The following is a 24142-nucleotide window of genomic DNA, read 5'->3' as shown; positions in this document are numbered from 1 at the left end:
ACAAACTGACCACAGCCCAAACTGCCAGCAACTAGTCATGAGCTCAACAAATAGTGCCTGGTTAAAACCACCATGTTTGGAGATATTTGTTACACACTAAGAGCTAACTGATACATATTTTTTGCTATCAACTCACCTTTTCATTTGCATAACTATATAAATCCATCTTGCTCTATGTGATAAAGATTTTTTCTCAAAATATATTTAGAGGACTATAATTTTCAAACACCTGCACATCTCTCAACAGCAATCCGTGGAATAAGAATGATACATTTTCCTCATCTGACAGTTAAAGAAACTAAGGCTCAAAGGTGAAGCAGAGTGACTGCCCTACAAAAATCAAATAGCCATTCAGTGGTAAACTGGGATTCAACTCCAGCTTGTATAAGACAAAGACACAGAGTTTTCTCCATCTGTGTGTCCTCCTTTCCTCCAGAGACAGGGTCTGTAACAATCACAGAGGAAGATACTGTCCCCTCTAGACCTGCCCACGCCACTCCTCCCTCCCACAATGTAGCCTTACTCCCAGAACTCGATGACAGGCGAGGTGAAGTTGACGGTGCTAAGGGAGACCCAGTGACTCTCGTTCCTACGCAGGGTGTCCTCCATGCACTGTGGTGTGTTCCAGCTATGGTTGCAGTGGGCCCAGGGAAGTTCCTTCTGGAAAGAGTGGAATAGGTAGTATGTGGCCCAAGCCAGGATGACGATGTAGTACACGTTTAGGAGGGACACGATGACGATGGACGCGTAGCCAATGCCTGTGGATGGGACAAGCAAATAGACACATGTCACAAAGGAGGCAATTTCAACTGGAAAACATTGGTGGGCCCAGTCTGTGGGACTTCTCAACAGTAGGCAGGAGAGAGACCCAGGATGAAAGAACAACTGGATAAAGGGATGAGTGACTGAATGGTTAGAGAAATGGCAGCTGGAGGAGTCACAGGATGAATGAAAGAAGTGGGGACAGGACACTGTGCAGGTGGATGGTTGAAGGGAAACATGCATGAATAGATAGATGGAAAATAGATGTTAATGTATAGATGCTAATGTATAAATAGGTAGAATGTGGATGAATGGATGAATGAATAGAAACTTGGATGGATAGGAATATGGAGAGATGAGTAGATGAATAGAGATATGGAGGGAGAATGGATGGATGGATAGATAGATGGATGGATCAAAATATAGATGGACAGATGGATGGTAGATGGATAGTTATATGGATGAATACATAGAAACATGAGTGGATAGATCTGCTGTCATTCTGTCTTCACAGTAACTCCACAGAGTGAGAATATTGTTTTCTAGATGAAGAAATTGAGGCTCAATAAGTTCCCTAAAACCACCCCTAGGAGAGGAAGTAACAAGGCCTGAACCTAGCCAGGTCTCCAGGCTCCTGGATTCTAAGACAGCAGCCAGCTCACTCATCCAAACACCCACAGAGGTAGCCCCAAGAGGACTTTCTAAATAGTCAGAAACCTGCTGTATCTCCCTTCCTTCCCCCTGCTCCTCAATGTTGGTGACAGACAACATGAGCTGCTCTGGATCTGGCGATGTGAGGCAATCTGATAAACCCAAAAGAAAAAAAAAAAAAACTTAAAAAAATCTGGCAGTCCCAATGCGTACAGACCCTGGTATCCCCAGCCACATACTCACCAGAGAACAAGGGGCAGATCTTCTCCCAGCAGGTGATGCCCCCTTCTGAAGTGTACTGGCCTATGATGACCTCCAGGAAAAACACAGGCAGGCCGCTCCCAAACAGGAAAATAAAATACGGTATGAGGAACGCACCTGCCAAGGATCAGAAGAAAGAGGGTTGAGGCTGTGTCTGTCACAGCATGGCCGGCGAGGCGCTCAATTCCCAAGCCCTCCCAACCAAAGGTATCAGGAAGTGAATGAGAGATGCAAGCACAGAGGCCAAACTTGGGTCTCTGCTGAAGATTCTCCAGGCCTCCCTACCTGCCCTACCCACTAATCTGTAAATCAGGTTCTTCAAGCCATCACGCTGGTGCCTATACCTGCCGCCTGCCTGCCTTCTCCCCAGTATCCTTCCCAAGAGAGGTTACTCGTCTGCTAGACCCAAGTACAGTACTACCTCCTTGCTGGAGCTTCACCCATCTGCCACAGGCCAGCCTAGGTCGGCGGCCAGGAAAGTCCAGAAGCAGGTTGGGTGGAAGGCAGGAGGTGGCTATCTCCAGCTGGTGGTAGGTACCAGGGGAGGAAGAGAGCAAGGTATCTGCAGAGGGCGGTCCTACCTGTTGTACACGGATGGCTTCAGTGAGTGAACAAACCATATGAAATTGTGGGTACCTTGGGTCTAGGCTATCTGCTTTGTTCTGGGGAGCATCTAAGACACTCATCAGAGTTCCCAGGGGGTCTGATAACTACAAGAGGTCAAGAAACCAAGCACTAAGAGAGGGTTCTCCAAAAAGTGGCTCTCTTCCCAGGGCAGCAGGGAATAGTCCTGCCTTTACAGTCATGTGACGGGTGGTTGCCACCTACATTCTTCTCCTCTTGTCCTGCTCTGCACCAGTGAGAACTGTCTCTAAGCTGGTGCTACCTAACCTGGACACCCAAGAGGGCTCTCGCAGAGACCTCAACAGGAGGACACACACACACACACACACACACACACACACACAAATTCAAACCCAACAACTCGACCCACCATAGCTAGGACAACTTCATGGATGCCCTTTGTCCCCTATCCCCTTTGCATTAATGACAAATACTGGTGTGCCCTTTACAGAAAGAGACAGAACTAGCTTTGGGGAATACATAGGGTGAGATTAAGATGCAAAATCTGTATCAAAGATGGTAAAAGGGAAGCTTGGAGGAGCTCAGAGATGACGGGATACAAGAATGGAGATTATGAACATCTGAGATTGAGGGGACATGGGTCAGACAGGGCAAACCAGAGGATCAGAGAGGGTGAGGTTGTGTCCTCCAGAAGGTAACATAGCTGGAGGCTGGCACAATGCCACCTTGTTCTCAGGCATGCTGACCCTGTGTCTGAGGTACAGTTGGGCAGGGTATACCTGGACTAGAAAAGGACACAGAGAAGGATCTCTCACACTCTGACCCTGGTCTTCAACTTGACCCAGCCTCACCTCCACCATTTTTGTAGCAGAGGTACGGGAAACGCCAGACATTGCCCAAACCCACGAAGCCTCCGGCCACGGACAGCACAAAGTCGATCTTGCTGGACCACTTCTCCCTCTGAGGGGGCTTCCCGTCTGCCTCATCCTCAGGCCGTGTGCCTGGGCTTTTCCCTGGAGAAGGCTTCAGGATGTCTTTGTGGAAGTCTTTCAGACATTGCAGCTTCTCCTTCGTGGCCATCTCCTCGTTTTCTGTTGGAGGCACAACAATATGGATGATGAGGCCCTGCCCCAGTTCCAACCTTCCCAGGCTTCAGTGGGAGCCTGTCACTCCATCAGTCCCCATCAAAGAAGCCATCTAGATCCCAAGGATCTCAACATTCTGACCCAAAATACTTGGAACCTATAGAAGCAACAGGCTTCATTTCTCAGGTACCAGCTAAGCCGGAAGCCCTGGTGGCCCAGGATTGTCATCCCCAAACGTCAACGTTTCATTTAGCCTGTGTACCCTGGACAGTTCCTCATCTTCCAGAGCAGAGAGAGGCTGTTTGCAGCTCTCCATGCTGACACTTTTCTGATTTGAAGTCTGCACAAAACAAACAAACAAACAAACAAAAAACCCAGCAACTCACATCTTAGTTACACTTCAATGCAGAACTTAGTCTGGACCCTGACTTACACATACAGGAGGCACCTGCCCCCAGGTGAAGAAGTGAAGAAGGAAGACAGTACTGCAAAGGACACAATACTAGGAAAATAGGCTTCACTATTACAGTATAGAAAATAGACAGTTACAGAATGGTTTTGTAGCAGGAGAAAAAAAAAATAAGGCTTTCTTATACAGAATTACACAAGGATGTTTGTGGCAGCCATGGATATGATGCAGGAGCCAAGCAAGTGTGGAACATGCAAGGAAAGCCTGGGTCCCACCCTCAGACTGTGAACCAGGGCTTGCTATTTAGTATCCATTCTCCAGTCCCGCTGACTCCAGGCTAGACACATGGATCCTAGCAAGCAGGAGTCTTGCTCTCTGGCGCCAGCTTGTCTCAGACATAAGGGGGCCTCCTAGGCCCCTGGCACAGTTCAGGGTCCCCTCAGGCACCTCCTCCTTGGACCCCACCCTGGTGAAGGGTTGCACCAGCTGATGGTTGCCATCTTCTCCTAGCATCTCCTTGTATCTCTGAAGCTTAGTTGAGAGGCAGTGTCACCACCCAGTGGTGGTCACCATCCATCCATGCCATCAAAGAACACATAAAGATAACCACTCACATTAGAGCCCCGTGTCAAGTGAGGGTCCTATGTGCACTAATGTGCACACAGCATGGCACAGGGCTGCAGGATAAGGCTAGCCTAGGGGCACCCAGAGCTAGTGGCCCTTCCTGTTCTATTCTGAGCCTCAGTTTCCCTATCTGCAGAATAAAAAGAGTAACAGCGAAGGGTAGCCACATAGCTTAGGACATCCTTCGTTTGTCTTTATCCATCCAAGCAGGAAGGTGACACTGAAGAATCAGATTTTGGAAAAAGAAAATGGAAATTTTGAAGTTCTCTTACAAAACTGGGAGGTCAGAGCACACAGGATCTGTGTTCTTCCTCTGAGCACCCACTGGAGTGCATGCAGGGCATGCTGCTCCCAGCGCATGCCCTCTGGGAGAACACCTTCATTTGCTTGGCTGCCTTTGTCTTGCCACAGCCAACCCTACCTGAACAGCAACTGAGCCAGCTATGCACCCACTTCCCAGCCGCTGCCTTCTCCACAGCCAGACCCTAGGCTTGTGGAGATAAGGATCTGTCCTGTTTATACCGATGAAGCCCGGCACCCAGTAGAACATCAGGAGAGTGCTGTTGTGCCAACAGAACCTCGGCTCCGAGGGGGATATGGTGAGGCCTTGCGCTAAGTCTCATCATGTCTGACACGGAGACATTAAAGTACACAGAAATGGCATGCCAGGTCCCTGGGGGGCTCTGCAAGGAGCAGAGGCCCAGAAGCTCAATAACTCTGCTTCCCCCACGCCTCCTTCCTCTCACTGGCTGGCTTGGGGTGGGGGACCCCAATTGTTTCACTATCTGGCAGTAAGCAGACCAAGAAAGGCTTCCTGGAGCCACTGGGCAGACCCCGGAGTCCTTCCTCTGTCTGGGGGAGCATCCGCATGGCCTTTCTCTGCGGCTCCCCCGGGGCCTCGTGGCTCTGCAGGTCTGTGGCCACTGTGAAAACAGCTCGGGCAGCCAGCATTGTTCCTGCAGCAGGTCAGCAGCCCCCGATGGTTATCTCAACAGCTCATTGTGGCCTGTGGTGGGCGCATAATTGGAGGATGTGGGACTCCACTCCCTCCCAGGGAAGGGTCCGCTCAAGAATGACCTGGAGCCTCCAACAGAGAAGGGCTGATCCACCCTTTGGACACGTCTCAGTCCTTGAGACTTCACAAAGTCAGCCTAGCCTTTAACTTAAGAGAGGAGGAGGAGGGGAGAGGGAGGAGGAGGGAGAGGAGGAAGACGAGGAAGAAGGCAGCCTCCGGCACTAGGGAGGGATGGAACAAGGGTCTCCTCGCCTCTCTGTCAGCTACTGACCAAGGCTGGTCCTGTAAGAAGCCAGATTCTGATGCCCGGTGGCCTGCTGTCCTGACAGCCCTGGTTCTACATTCTGGGCCCTCATACCCACTAACAAGTCTGTTCTCAGAGAACCCTGAGTATAGAGGGTTCCCAAAGACCCCTGTGTCTAGACTGATTGCTACATAAGGAATCTATCCCTAGGTACTCTCAGGACTCCATCTATCTTTATGTCACCCGTGGCTGAACCACGGTGGCTGGGGCCCAAGTGAGGCCGTGCAGTGCCTGTCCTGTGGCTGGAACTGTGAGGTCTCCATGGGGACTCCTTGGCCACTCTGATGCATCCAGGAGTCTGATCCTCCTTCACCATCCTTCCTATGGGAGTGTGGTCCAAACTCATTTGCCTTTGGAGAACTCAGGGCCTAGTGGTCCTGCCTCTGCATCACCTCCAACCTTCAAGCTGGCTGCAAATCACAGGGCTACTGTCTTGGAGGCAGAGTACCACCCAGGCTTTGGACTTCCCCAGGTCCAGAGAAGTCCAGAGAAGTCCTGCAAAGGCACAGGCACCCTGCCCTTTTTCCTCTTACATTCTTATTCCAAGACTGTCGCGTGTGCCCCACCAGCAGCCCTGCAATATACCATTCCAGTAGCGAGACCTGCGGATCCACTCTGCACATTCTTGGCATCCACCCCCACGGTCCCTGTCACCATGGCAACCTCTTTCTCAGCCAGCAGCTCCTAGCGCAGGCATCTACAGCAGCCTCCTCATAGGTCTCCTTGCTGCTCTGCTGCCCCCAAGTCTATTCTCATGCAGCAGCTGAAAGCAGCTTAAAAATCACATTCAGAACGGACCCCAGCTCTCTGCTCAGGCTCTCTTGCTAGAAGAAAATGCAAGGCCCACCCCACCCCCTGGCCCTGCTAAGTCTCAAGCAAGACCCTTACAAACCCTTAGATCCCCATCCCCCCTGTGGAACACTGGCCCCACAGGAATGCTGTAGCTCCTCTCACTCCCTATGCCGGCTGCTCCAGGACCCGTGGAAGCAGCTTGGTCCCTGTAGGGAACATGAGCCTTGATGGAGGGGACTGAGAGCCACATAAAGGGCTGAATGACCTTAGGCAAGATACTCAGCCTCTCTGGTCTTCAATGTTCTCATCTGTGGAGCAGTAGTGCCTGTCATGGGGTACAGAGAAAGAAATGAGGGGGTGCACAGAATAGCTCAGAACAGCAAATGGCATGTAGCAAGTACATCCTAAAATAATAGCTGGTGTCATTATTACCAACCCCATGGTGGGCAAGGCCTTCTCAACCCACTCAGGGAGATATGAGCAAGGCTCAGCCAACTCTGAATCCAGGTCACTGGAATGAGCTGGTATCACACAGACCCCAAGTCTGCCTCTGCCAGCCCTCTGCTGGCCCAGCCTGACTTCTTGAGACACCTTCCCTTTACAGACTCACACTTAGGCCAGTCCACCCCTATGGTGATCAGGTGGCCACAGCACAGCGCAGTGAGTCCCTTTCACACCATCTGCCTGCTGCCTGCTTCTCCAAGCCAGGAGCTGTTTCTCCTTGGCTCAGGGCCCAGGGTTGTTCCGCAGTGGTGAAGATCCCTAATTCTCATTCTGGGAGAGCCATCGTGGTTACCACAGCTACAGGTGATTAGAATGCATGGAGTTATAGGCTCCAGGTCTAAGTGTCCCTCCCCATACTGAAAACACTGTCCCTTTTCTGGGGTGGCAAGCCAGATGCGGCTGTGCCTGAAGATGTGGCTTGCCTGATGATCACTGACAAGTTTTGCCACATACATAGTCAGGTTGGCCCTGGGGCCAGTGACGTCGGCCAGATGTACTTTTGCACCCTCTGGCCAGGTTAAAAACATCAGATGTTCTTAGTACGCGGGCTAATCTATTTCAGAACTGTTTCCCATTCTGTCATTCTTTGGAGGACAGGAAGGGAGATGTGCAGAGGGGGAAGGCAGGGTCTCATGTGTCCCAGGCTGAACTCACTAGTAGCAGAGATGACCTTGAACATCTGATCCCCCTTACTGCTTCCACCTTTCCTTTTGCAGGGCTGGAGTTACAGGTCAGCATCCTCACACCAGGCTTATGTAGTTCTGGGTTTGAACCAAAGGCCTGGCACATGCCAGGCAAATGCTCTACTACTGTGCTGCTCCCCAGCTCACAGAGACTTCTCATGTGTTCTCACACAATAGAAGCAAATGGGTAAGCAGAGAAATGGTAGCCCGCCCCAGGCCACACTCAGGGGCCAGGGCAGATGGAGCCAGAATCCCCATCTTGCTTCATGCCTACAGCAGAGTACAGATCAGAAGAGTCAATTGAACATACATAGGGTTGCTGGGTCAGAGAAGTGGCCTGTTGGATACAGAGCTCACAGACCAGGGACTCAGAGACAACTCCTGCCCACTTCCCTCCCGGGGCCTGTTTAGCCCCTATGGCCCTCAAACATCCATGTATAAGTCAAGCAGGTCTTAAAGTTGATTTAAGCTGCCCCTACCTCCCCAGCATTTGCCTCTATACTCTAAGACAAGGGGGCACCAAGTCCCAGCTCCCAGTGTTAGCACCCCCCTGCAGAACCTTGATTACCTCAAACAAAAGACCCCCCAGTAGAAATGATTAAAATCTTCTCGCTGGTGCTTTCACCGTTCAGTATCTCTCATCAAGGAGTCAGGCACATGGGTCTGTTTCCTCTTGTGCTTATCCCCAGCCCACCCCAGTGCCTAGCATATAGCATGTCCTCACAGAGAGCTTCGTGAGAGTCTGGGCTGCCGCTCAGGGACCCTCTGCAGGAGGAACGAGATGTTCTGTGTACAGTGTGAATGGCTCTCAAAACTGGGACAGGAGACGGGTCCCTCGCCCATTGCACACATGGAGACATCTTAGCCTGGAGGTTTCCTAAAGAGGTAAGCCTGTAGCTAGACCCCTTTGCAGTGCCCATTCCAGAGAAGAGCTTCCCTCCTGTCCTTACCCTGTTCACTCAGAGCCATCAGTAGGCACGAGCCTCTAAGAGGAGGCCATAAAGATGCTGCGTGACCCAGGGCAAGGAGCAGCCTTTCTGTGCTTCACTTCCCTCATTGGAATATACCTGAATAATAATAATAATAATAATAATAATAATAATAATAATAATAATAATAATAAATATATTTGAAAATTGTCAAGAGAGTTATAGATTTTCAGTGTTCTTTCCATACTGTAAGTATGGAAGACAATTGGTTTGAGATAGCCATTTCATAACAGATATGTACCTAAAAACCTCAAGAGTACTTGCCCTTCCAGAGGACACAGGTTTGGTTCCCAGCACCTACAGAGTAGCTCAGAACCATCCATAAAAGTCCAGTTCTGTGGGGTCTGATGCCCTCTCTAGCTTTCTTGGCACTGCACACATGTGGTACACAGACATATATTCAGTCTAAATACTTGTATATATAAAATAAAACATTAAAATTACATGTTGCATATAACATAAATATATACAATTGTTGCCAATCTTAATAAATTACAAGCCAGGCATGGTGGCACACACTTGCCACCCCGGTATCTAGGGGGCTGAAGCTGTAAGATTGTCAGCAATTCGGGCTACATGGTGAGTAGCTTATACTACAAAGCATGACCCTGTCTCAAAACAAAAATAAATAAACAAATACAGAGGCTGGAGAGATGGCTAAGAGCACCCAGGTTTGATTCCCAGCATCCACATGGTAGCTCACAACTATCCTCTGGCCTCTGTGAGTACCAGACATGCAGGCAAAATACTCTTCTATGTAAAATAAATATTATTATAAAGGAAGAGAAAGAACTGCACTTAATGGTATCCATGTGCTCCCTCAGCACTATGCAAAGGTTCCCTGGGCTTTCTCTTAACTCCCTCCAAACATACCCTCATCACCTTGCTCATGGCACCGCCCAGAGAGGTGAAGTCACTTGGTCATGGCCACACCAATGTCTACTTGAGCTGTGAATAGCTCCTATGTCCATCCAAACTTCCAAAGCCATGTTCTCAACCACTTGTGACAGTCATGGATGCCATCTCTACAACTATTATCTCTACAAGTAAAATAGAGTCTGGTACCTTTAAGAAGCCAGCTACAGAGCTGGGAGGATAGCTCATTGATTAGGAACATTTACCGCTCTTCCAGAGGATGCTAGGTCAGTCTCAGCACCTACATGGTAGTTCACTGTAACTCCAGTCCCCAGATGATCCAACATGTGGTGCACAAACATGCATGCAGGCAAAATACTCAGATAAACATCTGCATTTATCATGCAGACAAAATAAAATTAAATAAACTCTTTGAATAACAAAGAAGAGGAAGAGAAGGAAGAGGAAGAGGAAGAAGAGAAGGAGGAAGGAGAGGAGGAGGAAGAGGAGGAGGAGGAAGAGGAGGAAGAAGAAGAAGAGGAGGAGGAAGAGGAGGAGGGAATCAGCCCTCTACAGACTGATGAGATGGCTCAGTGGGCAAAAGTGCTTTGCCGCAATCCCTAGAGCCCATATGATGGAAGGAGCGACTTGACTTCAGAAGATTGCCCTCTGATCTTCACACAGCCAGTATGATCTCTGCACACACAAACCCATACACAATAAATATAATTTAAAAAAAAAATTAAAGACAAGCCACTGGGCCAGCTGACAGATTAGGGAACCAAACTCAAGGACAAACAGGGAAGTGAAGGATCACATGACATGACAGGCTGGACCAGGGGTCATGGGACTGTGTTGTGGGCACAGATAAAACAACAGTGTGCACAGGGTCCTGCTTCTGTCAGCAAGAACATCTCACAGATCAGAAGGAGTTCGCTGGTACAGTCTCTACAGACTAATAGATACATCCAGGTGCTAGGTGCAGGAGGGCTGGGATCCATTAGTAATGTCTGAGCAGGAAGGCTGTGATCCACTAGAATTGTCTGCCAAGGGTATGGTGTTGTGCTCAGGTTCCATGCTTGGCCCTAGCAAGTGTTTAGCAAGCTCACGGAATCAAGTGAGCTGAGTTAACAATGCAGCTCTGCCCTTTAAGCAGTGTAAATGCTTCTGTAAAGAGAACATATAAGCCAGGCAATCTCAGCCTTTAGGAGGAAGCATCAGGATCAGAAGTTCAAGGTCATCCTCAGCTACACAGTAAGCTTCAGGTTAACCTGGGCTACATGAGACTGGCTCAAAATTTTTTTAAGGAGAAATTAATTTTTTTGAAGCCTTTGTTTTTTTTTTTTTAAAGTATATATACCTTTAACAGATTTAATCATTTAATTGAGTCATGTGGCCTTCATCTTTGGGTTATCTATTTGTGCAAAGAGGCTAAGTCAAGTGTGACAACTGAACCATCTCCAGGGGTCTGGCAGGGCAAAGGCAGAACAGAAGAGCAGGGAGCAGGGGAAATGGACAAATCTAGGCTTCCAACACCAAAGGTGCCTCTAGGACTGGATCCCCTGGGACCATATCCTCCGAAGTATCTTAAGAGATCTGGACTACTGCACTGGTCTATTTCCCAACTTCTCTAGCACATTGTCCTCTAAAACACAAAGAAAAAGGGTGAGGGTGACCCAGTCTGGGTCCCTCAAGGTCCACTTCAGTCAGACCACTGCCCAGTTCAGTCATCATAATCCCAGGGAAGGCAGGGCGAGGCTTGTCAGGATATATATACTTGGCCCGTTGGCTTGAGCCACAATGGCTTGTCCCCATGAGGTTGACCAGGAAGCTGGCGGTTTCACTGGCCAGAAGCAGAGCACAAAACAATGAGCAGCCTTGCTCTCATCCTAGTGAAAGTGAACTTGCATTGTCTCAGCTTCCCATCTCTGGGCAGGGTGCCTGTCCACCTGGGACTCGGCATCCCACTCCTGATCCAGCTGCAGCCCCACCCTCTGAAGCCTGGGATGGGAGGCTGAGGCTCAGAGCAGGGACACTCTTGCCCCAAATTCTCAGGATTTATACCCAGAATCCAGGACACTGGGAACCCCCAGGACACCAGAGAGCCTCCAGATGGAACCTGCACAATTGAATAATACCTTTTACCAGCTTATAGGGCCAAAAAGATCAGCGATATGGGTTCTGCTTACAGACACGCACATAGCTGGAATCTATAGCCAGACAGTTCATGTTTTCTACCACACTGCCATCAAGCTGAGACCTATCTAGAAGATCTTGGGGAACAGAGTTCTCAAGGGAGGGGAAAGTATACACAAAGACAGTCATATTGGGACCTGAAGAGGTGGTTCGGCAGTGAACTGGCTGCTCTTCCAGAGGACCTAGGATGTATTCCCAGTACCCACATGGTAGCTCAACTACATACATTCATATATATATATATATGTATATATATATATATATACATATATATGTGTGTGTATATATATATATGTGTGTGTGTATATACACACACACATATATATATATATATATATATATATATATATATATATATATATACTCTCCAGGCATAGTAGTACACCACTCCTTTAATTTCATCACTCAGGAGGCAGAGGCAGGTGGACCTCTGTGAGTTTGAGGCTAGCCTGGTCTACATAGCAAGTTCCAGTCCAGACAGAGCTACCGAGTGAGACCCTGTCTCAAAACCACAAACAAATAAATAAAACTTAAAAGACAGCTAAACTAGACCCTGCAAATAAACAGGTGGCCTGAGGATGCCAGTGCCTGTGGGTACAGGACCAGGCCAGGTTTAAATTTAGGTTTATCCTAAGTGCCCCACTGTCCCACAGAGGGTGAAAACCCTTTCATCTACAAGCCCCAGCTATCCCTAAGTCCCTGCCTAGCCATCTTTCCAGCTTAGGCTCTTCTGAGTCTGAAGAATCTAAGGGCCTACTTGGGGTGTTATGTGACCTTCTAGTCATTTAACCCCAACACACTGGAGCTACACTCTACCCCCCCTGAACAGACCTACTCTGGGATGGGTGCCTGGCAGCTGTTTTGTGTGAAAAGGACCAGTGGGTAGCTGACCTTCCTAAGGCCCACCATTGGTGATATGGGGAAGACCGTGTCTGTCAGCACAGGGCTAGCACCAGACTCCAGAGATGAAGCCAAGCTCTGCAAGGCACAGGGCCACCCTTCTTCCAAAAAAAACAAAAAACAAAAAACAAAAACAAAAACAAAAAAAAAAACGTGACTCCAGGCCTGGTTCAGAGGAGCAATTCTCCCTGGTGGCAGGAGGCGGCTGTGTGGAAACAAAGCCCCATCTGTCACCTGCTTGTCATCCACTTGTTTGGTCTGGTTACAGGGTCATCCTATTGTTCTCTAGGATCAGAGAAAGTAGGAAAGCAATGCAAAAATCATGGGAAGTTCATAGGAAAGACAGGAGGGGTTTCCAAGGTAAGAAGAGGAGGCCGCACAGAGGAGGTACAGGAAAGACCCCTCCCTCTGAGCTGGAGGCCCAAAGCCTAGGCTGGGGGTTGGGGGAGTAAGGCCTGGCCACCAAATGTTATTCAGCAGACCTCCAGCTTGTAGTAACAAAGCCAGGCAGGAGGAGGAGGAGGGGGAGGAAGGGAGGGAGGGAGGGGAGAGAAGGAGGAAGGGAGAGGGAGAAGGAGGGGAGAGGCAGATGAAAGAGGAAGAGGAGGAGAGAAGAGGAAGGAGGGAAGAAAAGAGGGGGAAACTGATGGGGGGAGGGAGAAGGAGGAAGTAGGGAGACATGACTGCACCCCAGTGTCTCGGGGCGCCCAGGGCCTGTCCTAGAAGCAGGGCCCAGGGTGTGTGCACCTGGGGATTGTGTACACACCAAGCTTCAGGGACGGGACGCCTCGCCTAGCTCCAGACCTGGCCAGCCACCTGTCTCCTTTAGTCCCTAGGTGGACAAGCTCTAGGCTCTAAAGGGGCAGCTCTGCTCCTCCCCCTCCCCCTCCTCACCCCTCCCCCTTGGCTGTAGAGCCAGGGGAGGGTGAGTCAGCAGGCACTGGCTCCTGGCACTGACTCACTCGGCCACAGAGCTGTCATTCACCTCTAGCTGCTTGTCACTTTCCCAGCATCAGGGTCATGGGCCTCTTGTCGTGGGGGTGGGGCACCAGGGTCCTGGGGCAGGCAACTGTGGAGCCTGAGATTATTCCTGGAGGCCTCTACCGAGTCCACAAACTTCCCCTTTTCAGGCTACAGAAACCCAGGGCTCCACCTGTGTATTTCCTGCATGAAAGGGAAGCCGAGTCCTTTTGTCTTCCTCTCTCTGCAGAGATGCAAGAGAAGTCCCAAGTGTTAGCCAGGCCGCCTTGTGACCCCTCTCCACACTGCCAGGCCCCTAATGTTATTACTGGAGCTCTCTGAAGCCCTGGCTTCGAGGAGAGCAGGCAGTAGACTCTGTTCTGTGACCTCAGGCAAGTCACTGTCCCTCGGCCTCAGCCTTACCCTCTGTGCAGTGGGCACAATGTCTGGGTGCTATTTTAAACACCCCCTTCCCCGCAGCGTTCCTCTTTTAATGCTTCTTTCTCCCCGACAGGAAGGCCGTCCTTCCTTACTCACACCAAGGCCTAATCAGACTGTGGACCCTAACTAAAAGCATAGCACCCTCTACCCAGAGCCATCCTCTGTTCTGAACAAAGGAGACACCATACCTACTTCCTCACCCTGCCCCCCTAGAAGCTGAAGACCTCCAAAGGATGCTTTCTCACACTCCACACCTTGGAGTGCTCCAGAGTGCCCTAGATGAGGGACCCTAGACCATCCAAGAATAATGAACAGAGCCCTCACCACGCAGTGACAGCCATTGATGCCTCTCTCACCAAGCACCAGTCTGTGCTCAGCTGTCTGTCACTCACCCCTCCCACCGAGAGTCCTAGCTGCTTCCTGACGTCAATCACAGTAAACACATCAAAGAGTATTGAGGGGCCTGCTGATGCTCAGTGCAGGCCTGCCCTGCAGAGCCACAAGGCAAAGCACAGTGACAGACATTTAGAATATAGATGCTCGAAAGAGAGGAAGGATGATGACCTGGACCCTGTTCCCGGCTGCAGAGGAACTTCCCCAAGAAGATGGACAGTCTTTTTGTTGTTGTTGTTGTTTTGGAGAGCCCCAAATCTTCAATTTCTATCACATAACACATTCCCTGATCAGCTAGCTCTCTGGGTGACTCTGTGGTGACTCCTCTGTGGTCTTTCCCCAATGGTTTCTTAAGTACCAGGGAATTCCCTTGGAAGCTTTGTGGTAGGGCCACAGAAGCGCATCAAGATACAATCCCGCTCTGTAGTCGAGAAAACCAAGTGCCATGGCCCAATCGCACTCTATCATGAGTAGCCCAACACGAATGGCCACAGGAGATGTGCTCCAGAGAGGGAACTGGAGAGAAGTGGGGGGAGTGGAGACACTCCTAACACCCCCACCATGTGGATATAGTAGGCGCCACAGGCAGAGAATAAACTCTTATTGCAAACCTGGGTGCACAGGAGTCATATCTAACTCTGTCAGGCTGCAGGACATTGGTGCAGCGGGTGGCAGTGGCAGTGGCTTCCAGGGCTACAAGATGGTGCCTAACACCAGCTACTGCTTGGCTAGAAGAAAAACTCAGCGTTAAAATCCATGTGGGGGAGTATCTGGAGGTTGACACAATCAACCGTGTCTTCTTCCATGCATAGGGCACCTCCCAGGGCAACCCCTGCATCTGCCTCTCCGATGTCATCCCAGGTGAGCTCTCGTGATGGCCACAGAGGGCACAGCACTGCCTTCTCATGACATGCCACTTAGGTGAGCATCACAAGATGCAGACACACTAACTGCTGGAAACTCCTTGGAGGCGTGGCCCCCACCCACTCACTTCTAGCAGACTCTGCCTGGCAGCCAGTTCAACCCCAGCTCGAGAACTAGTAATGAGTCCCAGCTTCCTGCAGAGCTCTCTCTGAACTTCATCCAGAACCTAAGCATCACCAGCCCTTTCTGTCTGGTCCTGGGTGGGTGGGGACCCCTTTTTGTGACCCAGGACTGCCACTTCTCCTGGCATTCCACTTTCCAGCCTGTGTGCTTGGAGCACCCATGTTGAAGGGTATTCCACCTGGACTGGGAGCCTTCTTATGCATCACAGATCCTGCTTCATCCAACCTATCATTCACCAGGGGCTGCTCTCTGGTTCAGAACTAGGAAACTCTGGGCAAAGTTTCAAGATCTGTTTGAGAAACCTCAGTGTCTTTTTTTTTTTTTTTTTTTTTTTTTTTTTTGATACATGGTCTCACTGTGTAGGAGTACGTGGCAGGACCAGAATTCATCATATAAACCAGGCTGGCCTTGAACTCAGAGAGCTCCATCTGCTTCTACCACTTCCAGCCATCCAGCTCTTGCCCTAATAGTCTTGGAACCCTGAGACAGAATCTAAAGTGTGAGTACCTTAGGCTCATCTGGACCTATTGACTCAAATCTTTAAGGTGGAGACCAGAAATCTCACCCATTACATCTGCTTCCCAGGAGTCTTAAACTCAAGAGAATCTGGGAAGGGCTGGCTGTGACCTGGGAGGCACTGGATAAAATGTCAAACAAAACTGACCAATGGAAGAGCCGTTGGTTGGCTGACGCAGTGCACATGTGCCAGGCTGCATACACTGGGGGCCTAGCAAAGCCAGAGGCCTTTCTGTGGCTGCTCCTCACCACACCCACTCCTCCTTTTATTTCACAAAGAGAGAAAACCAGGCCTAGGGAAGACACATGCCCTGGTCCCAGGTAACCCAGCAAGTTTCCAAATCTACACAAGGCCAACACACTTCATCTGCCTTCTTAACTGGGAGGAGTTTAAGAGACAAAGGCGAGGGCTGGTGGGGTGACTTCTGAGGCCTACCTGTTTGATCCAAACAGAAAGTGTCACAGGCCACACCCAACTGCAGTGGGCAGCCATGGATACAGATGCCTCAGCTGGCATCCTGGTAAGGGCACAAACTAGCCAGGCTAGCCTCTCACAGCACCATGCCACAGGGATAGTCTGGGATTTGTGAGAAAGGTGTGAAAACAGAATATTCCCAACCAGAGAAATACCTGCCATGGAATGCCAACAGTATGGCAGACCTTGAAGGCCTCAGTCCCATGCTGAGGCCAGACTGCCTGTTGCTGGAGCAAGGTTTGAGCCACCTGACTGGGGAACCCCAAAACCTGGAGCATGAACCTTCACTGTTCCTCCCACACACAGGCACAACACATGGAGAAAGAGAAAGAGAGAGAGAGAGAAAGAGAGAAAGAGAGAGAGAACTCACAATGCAGTCCCTAGAGAATGGCCCTGTTTAGTAGCACTGTTGGGATTAGGTGAGCCCTGGCACTGCAGGGTCTTCAGAGCCCCAGCTGACAAGACAATGACAAAAGTGACTGACATTCTCCTTCAACTTCTGGCAGCCAGGACTTGGGCACAGCCCTGCTGAGTGTTCAGTTGAATCCCTAGAACCACTGGGGCTCACCCCACACCTCACCTTCTCCACTTGCCCCTCCCTCTTCTACAGCAGTCATTCTCAATCCACCCAGGGGAGCTGCCCATTGTGGAGGGCTGAGGACAGGAGCAATCACTGCTTCTGGCTGTTGTCTTACCGAGGACTTTGGCCCCATGGCTGTGTAGGCTAATGGCTGGTGTCCATCTGGGACAAAGCCTTCACAGCTGGTACTATTTGGGAGGCAGAATCACTGCCTTCTAGCATTTCAGTCCTTTCTTTTCCCTGTCGTGATGGGGATGGCAGCCCAGGGGTTCAAATGCTAGGTACTATGCCACTGAGATGCACCCCAGCCCATTCCTGATGTTTTGCTATTAAAAATGTTTTCTCTTTTTACATCATGGTGAAAATAACTTGCTATCTTTTGTTTTTGGTTTTGTTTTGGTTTTGGTTTGGTTTTTCGAGACAGGGTTTCTCTGTGTAGCCCTGGCTGTGCTGGAACTCACTCTGTAGACCAGGCTGGCCTCGAACTCAGAAATCCGCCTGCCTCTGCCTCCCAAGTGCTGGGATTAAAGGCGTGCACCACAACCGCTCGGCCTAACTTACCATCTTTCAAAAAAAAAAAAAAATTCTCCATGGGCTGAAGAGATGGCTGATAGTTTAGAGCACTTTCTGTTCTTGCAGAGGATTAGAGTTTGGTGGCTCCCAACTGCTTGTAACTCAGGGTTCAGAGGATCCAGCGCCCTCTTCTGGCCTCTGTGGGCACTGCATCCAGGTGGTGCACATGCATATATAATATATATTAAATAGGCATGTATTCAATAAACCGTAAAAAATAATCTCCACCAGGGGCTTATCCAGTGGCAGAGCTTTGCCTGGTATGTGCATAGCCCCTGGTTCCATCTCTGACTTCAGCACAACAGTGAGAGAGGGGCGGGGGAGAGGCTGGCAGAGAAACAGAGACAGACACAGAGACACACAGAGAGACAGAGACAGAGAGGGGGAGAGGGAGACAGGGTGGGGGGGGGAGAGAGTTAAGAGAGAGGGAGGGAGAGAGAGAACAAGAAAAAGAAGATGTCTCTTGGTGGAGCTAAAGCCAGAAAGGGAGACCTCCTCCCACATCTAATCACCATGGAGGCCCTAGCAATTCACAGTGGAATATACTCCCAGGCACCCCAATATATTTTTGGCTTTCCTCCATCTTCAGTGCTACCTCCTCAGGGAAGCCCTCCCTACCCAGTCTACACCCATCTCCCAGCAGTGAGTCTCTGGTTCCCCCGCTGTAATACTGAACCTTCTCCAGTAGCCTCAGATTGCTTTCTGTTCCAGGCGGGGGCTGGGTCTGCCCCAGGTGCACTGAGAAAGACCTGGGTTTGCCGTCGTCATAGCAACCCTTTGTTCCTCTAATTCCAACTGTTTTCCTGTGGTTCAAATAATAACTGCAGCTGACATGTGGCCACACAGCTCTGGGTGCTTTATATAATTCCACCTAATAGCAGTTGTTTTTAATCAGGCTAAATATTTCCCTTCTTCCCTTAAATCCTTCTCCAGTGATTGCTGCCGCTCACTTATCTCCTAATTAGTCCAAAGGTAATGAGACGTCAGAGCATCTTAGCCTGCAGGAACAAAAGCACTCTGGAAATGTCACATGCACACCAAGAGACACCCAACTGCTTAGCCAATACATGCCAGGATGCCTGGCTCTAGGTACCCAACCCTCACCAGCCAGTGAGATGAGAGCCGTTGCCCCACTTTGTAGATGCCCAACCAAGGCTCAAGAGGTTAAGCCGCTTGACCAAGGTTTACACAAGCAACAAGCATCACACTATGAAGCCTTGGATCCCTAACTGCTGAGCTCAGGATTGTTTCCAGGTTGTCGCCTTTAACACCACAAAGTCCTAACCCCTTCAACTTGGCACAGGAGAGTACTGACAGTGGCAAAAGGTAGAGGGAACACTTTGCAAAATAAACCCTCCCCCTGCCAAATGAAGAGCCCAGATCTCCAGAGCTAACCCAAACCATAATTGCCTTCACAGGCCGGATGCAGCCATGTGGCGGGGTGGCTATGTGGCAGATGGCAGTGACAGCAGCAACAGGCATGCCACACCGGCCTTGCTAAGTGTTTTTCAGGTGAGTGTCAGGGATACCAGCTGTAATTGCTAAATACCAATCCCTCCAGTGAAGAGAGAGAGGGCTTTTTTTTTTCGACCATTAAGTTCAACCAGGAGGCCAAAGTCTGGGGGAATGGATACTCTCCAGTGACTATCATTGGTGGAGACAGCCAATTCCAGGGTCTGTCTCATTGCAAGCCATTTCCACAAGCTGACAGCCCCTCCCCACCCCCTGCCAGCCCCAGCAGTGCTCCTGTCCCCTCACCTTTCCTGAGCTGTCACTCTCAAGAGCTCATCACTCAGACTCCAGTGTCCCACCCTCTGCAACCCAAGCCTTAATCAGCTTAGTTATCATGTATACAGCCTGGGCCACCCAAAAAAAGGTCTCCTTTTCCTCCGTGGGGCAAGGATACCTGTGATTCAGGCCACCGCTATAAATAGCCCCTAACTCCATCCTTTTTAATTGACTCATCTATTTATTTGGTCAAGGAGTTCCTCCTGACCTCCCCCCACCCCCACCCCGTGGCCGAGTTCTACATTAATACTGGTGTCATGTGACTGATGACTGGAAAGGAGGGTCCCTCCCCTGGCTTCTGCAGCTTTATTCTCTGAAGTCCATAGCGGAAGGCACCTCCTTTTGAGCGTCTGGTCCCTAAATCTACTTGCCTCCTCCGCTGCTTCACCTAGATTTTAATTGGAATTTAATGGGTCACTGCTGACCTCAGGACCCTGGCTTCTCCCAGAGGGCCTCAGTAGCACCATCTACTAAATGGATCATCTCAAATTACACAAGGTAAGGCTGGAGGAAGGGCTGCAGCACAGGATCAGATTTGTTCCAGGAGACATCACACACCCTCTGCCCCGGAAGATCAACCAGCTTTTATTTCATGAGCTTTTCAAACAAGCACTGACCCTGACTGGGTCCTTCTCAACTCTGCCAAAGGAAGAAACAAAGCCAGGGCTGATGGTGTGCCCCTCGGGGATAACACCAGATCTTCTGGCTCTCCCTCACGGGTAAAACAAGGAGCTCTGGCAGATTCGTTCTCTATGGCCGACCCCCAAGCCCTGTGGAATGCCTGACTAGGTAAGACTCATCAGAACTGCATTTCTCTCAGGACCGCCAGCCACTGGTTTAGGGTGAGAGCCCAGCTTTGCCCTTTCCCTCACAGATGCCCATTGCCTAAACAGTTACCTTATAGCCCCTACTTGGAGCTACAGAATATGGCCACTGGTCCCTAGGGGTCTGGTTCCCCTAAGTGGAACAAGATCAACATCCCAGACACAACATACAGCTCTGAGGTCACCAGGTGAGAGTCTCTTCTCAACTCCCCTTCCCCCTCCCCTGCCGAGAAGATCCGCCAGGCCAAGCTTGGCTTCCTGAAAGTTGCTCATCACTTTCACTCTCGGCCACGCCAAAGCGTTTAGACACACTGCTTCCTCTATGGGTAATGCTCTTCCGGGCTTCTGCCCACCTGTTGCTTAAGACCTCCAGAAATAGTCTGAGTGTCCAGAGCATCCCTAACGGGGACGAGGCTCAGTGCTAGAGTGTTTGCCTGGCTGTGGCAAGCCTTGGTTTCCATGCCTAGCACGTGTGCACAGGCACACATAACAAGATGGCTTCAGACTCCCCTGGCCCTGGGAATCTCCAGGCAGAAGGGTCTATCACTCACCTCTGAATCCCCGAGACACAGGAGGGAATGAAACACTGAGAAGATGACTATATTTGTGTCTTGAGACAGTCTTGTGTAGCTGAGGCTGGCCTCAATTTCACTGTGAAGCTGAGGGTAGCCATGAGCTCTGCTCCTCCCAGGAGCTAGGAGTGCAAACAAACACGCCCACAGCAGCAGAAGTCCAGAGCTTTGGATGACTGATGATCAGACTTTCGATTCTTGCTTTTCATATGCTTCAGAGACTTTCCCCCAAACTTCCCCTGCCACCAAGCATTCTTGCTAGCCCTGGTCTTTCCCTGGGATGGCAAAGCTAGAAACGTAAAAGGGTAAACTTTCTCAAAGACTGGAAAGGACAAAGGCTAAGGGAAGGTCAAGATCCTGCCCTAAGCAGATCAGGTCAGAAGCTGAGGTGACATTTCTCCTTGGCCATAGGACTCAGGCATCAGTCAGCCTGGAAAAGGCCACTCTCTAAGAGCTGGGTGTAGTGGCTCATACCTATAATCCCAGCAGTCAGGAAGATGAGGCGGAAGGATCACTGGAAGTTCCCAAGCCAACCAAAGCTACACAGTAGGACCCTGTTTCAGAAGCCAAGAAAAAAGGCCACTGTGGTTCTGTCTCTTTTAGGATGACAGATGTCCCTGAATGTCTGGTTTATTACATGTGGCAACCGCCCCCACCCCAGCTCTGTCCTGTGACCATGATTAGACAGATGCATTAGTCAGAGGCACATGCTTTTAAAACTACCAAATTCAGGGGCTGAATTACGACCATTTGCCATTCTTGCAAAGGACTCACAGAGTGGCTTACAGAGTGATACATGTGAGTTCTCACGGAGTCAGTGCCCTGTGTTTTACCTGGCAACCCTATCCAGTGTCCCAAAGGATCCCTATGTTATTCATACCCCAGCACAAAACACAAATCACAGTATAATATGAGAGTTTGAATTCTCAGGCTGCTTGGTGTGAAAAACAAGGTGTCACACTCTCCTTCCCCAGGTCCCTCCTTTTCTTCCCACCCCCAAGAAGCCTCTTTCCTGCTGGCTATAGAGACCTTTAGAAGTCCTCTGGGCTTTCTCTCTTCAGGTGTCCATTACACAAATGATATGCATTCCACCTTCTGCTAGCCTGCTCCCCTGACAGACATTACTAATCAATTGTGGCATTCTTCCCACAAGACAAGAGAAAGCTCTGTAAGAGGAATGATCAAGGGCCCCAGATAAAAATTCATGTTAGAAAACAGCAAGAACAAGAAAAGTCCAGGGATGAAAGACAGGGATGCAGGGATGGTTGAGAGTTGAGGGATAACCCTGGAGGCAAAGATTCAGCCTGGGAAATGATGGACAGAGGAATGCCAGCCAAAACAAGAGTGGGATTGAGAGCTGTGACCCCATAGCGGTGTCCTACTAAGCCAAGCTGGGGCTGAGCAGGGACCGGGACCCGGGGAGGATCAGTATTTCCTTGTGATCCACAGATCTCACAGGGCAAGTGGTTTACAGACAAGAGCACTTGGCACAAAGAGGGGAGGAGTTCCTTGTACCAGCACATGCAGCCCCTAATTGACAGTGGGGCTTCATATCTGGTCATTGTCACCACAAAAGCCTATCTGGAAACACGTGACCCACCTCCTCTGATTTCATGGGGAAAAGAAGCCCAGAGAGGTAGAGCAGCTGCCTAAGGCCCCTCTGCAAGTTGGTGGAAAACTAGAAGCTCTCTTCCAGGGGAGTCTGAAGCCAGCTCCCTCTGCAGAGCAGGCTGATAATAGGTGAACAAGTAGAAATACCTTCCACAGACTTCTCTCAAGAGTGGAGAGCACCTCCGATCTCCAAGAGATTGTTTGTTCCTGAAGAGACCTTTTGCTGGACAGAATTCCTGTTTGACCCCTGCTGGGACCAAACACCAGGATAAAAAGCTTACCCTGGGGCACTGTCATAGAGGCCCAAGCTTTCTAGCCACAAATATGGCCAGGATAGATGACTTGCTGGCCCTGGCATTTGTGAGGAAGCCCATGTCCCAGCATGGAAAACAAGAGGCAGAGACTGTCACTGCCTTCTGGGGCCTCAGTTTTCCCACCTGTGACATAGGGCAGTAAGAGCTCTCTTAGTTGACTATGGAAGCACCAAATGCAGAAAGCATTGTGAAATCTAGAGCTCTGCCTGTGTGTCCTGGCTTCCCCAAAACAGCAAAGCCCAATCATACCAGCAGCAGGAAGGTGTAGCAATGACAGCTACTGTTTCTTGAGCAATTGCTATATGCCTGTCACTATACCAAAAACTTTTGGTTTTTCTTTCCTGACCGCCCCCCCCCCCAAAGGCTGCAATGCATGACTTCATGCCCAATTTGACAAAGGCCATATGTGGCAAGAATAGATTTGGGGTCACTAGAGGGTAGAGCTTGGTTTTAACTTCCCAGCATTGATGGATTTTTGGTTTTGTTTTTCTGGGGTTTTCTAGCCTTCTCCCAATGAGGGGGGCTGAGTAGGGACAGGTGTAGGATGAGATGTTTTAATCTTTTTTTTTTTTCTCTGAGGCCCCAAAGGCCTCAGAGTGACCCTAGAGCAGGGCTGCCACTTCCTCCTAGTACCCCAAAGCTGTCACTGATATCAAAGAGTATGGTCTCTGGAGAACTATAGATTCGACATTGGGAGTCGGCACATCTTTGAAATGGGTATCCCAGAACAGAAGTGCATCTTAAAAGTAGCAGAATCTGAGGCGAGCACACACCCTGGGTCCCATCCCCACGCGGGGAAGGGGAGAACTTGTACATTGCATCAAGGTATAAGATATGGCCGTATGCAGGTGTGGTCAAGACAGAAAAGCTCAGAGTTAGCTCGTGGGGGGAGGGGGACACTGTCACCCCCCACTGGGCTCTAAAAGGCAGAGTGTCTACAGTGGGGCTCAGGGGCATCTCAAGAGGGCTACGCTTGCCTAGCCTGCGGACGCCTCAAGTTCCATCCCCAGCACCCAGCCCCCTCCCAAGAGTGACAATCAATTACACATTATAGATAGTTTAATACAACAACAACAAAAAAATAGAAGCAGGGCATTGTTCACTGTAGAGTGTTTTATTGGTGAGCGTATCTAAAAACAAGTTCTCACTTGGGGATTAAATAAATGCTTTCCTCAAGTGCCCTGGAACTCTATGTAACCCAGACTGGCTTCCAAGTTTTAGCTATCCTCCTGCCTCAGGCTCCAGAGTCTGGGATCACAGTTACGTGTCACCACTCTTAGATCACTTTTTTTGTTTGTTTGTTGTTTTTTTGTTTGTTTGTTTGTTTGTTTAAATTCAAAGAGGACAGTTTTGTTAGTGATTAAAGACAATTCCTGAGGCAGCGGAGCAATAAATCCAAGTGACTGACTGTTCCCAGGATGGGAAGAGAGACT

The 24142-nt window shown here is 49.9% G+C and overlaps 1 protein-coding gene across 5 annotated transcripts in view; it reads right to left on the bottom strand.

The window, feature by feature from the left end:
- Slc6a6 (solute carrier family 6 member 6) overlaps positions 1 to 24142 on the bottom strand; it is a 76142-nt gene that overhangs the window by 32640 nt on the left and 19360 nt on the right. For all 5 annotated transcript variants that reach the window (XM_031382589.1, XM_031382591.1, XM_031382587.1 and 2 more), the window contains 3 exons: positions 3111 to 3350; positions 1657 to 1791; positions 524 to 758 (listed from right to left, as the gene is read on the bottom strand). In XM_031382589.1, coding sequence (XP_031238449.1) covers positions 524 to 758; positions 1657 to 1791; positions 3111 to 3339 — 599 coding nt within the window. In that variant the 5' untranslated portion in view covers positions 3340 to 3350. The remainder of the gene's footprint in view (positions 1 to 523; positions 759 to 1656; positions 1792 to 3110; positions 3351 to 24142) is intronic.

The sequence above is a fragment of the Mastomys coucha genome, unplaced genomic scaffold, assembly GCF_008632895.1.
Source record: "Mastomys coucha isolate ucsf_1 unplaced genomic scaffold, UCSF_Mcou_1 pScaffold20, whole genome shotgun sequence".
Classification (NCBI taxonomy): Eukaryota; Metazoa; Chordata; class Mammalia; order Rodentia; family Muridae; genus Mastomys; species Mastomys coucha.
Note: the sequence above shows the minus strand (reverse complement) of the source record. Positions and strands in the feature narration are given on the sequence as shown.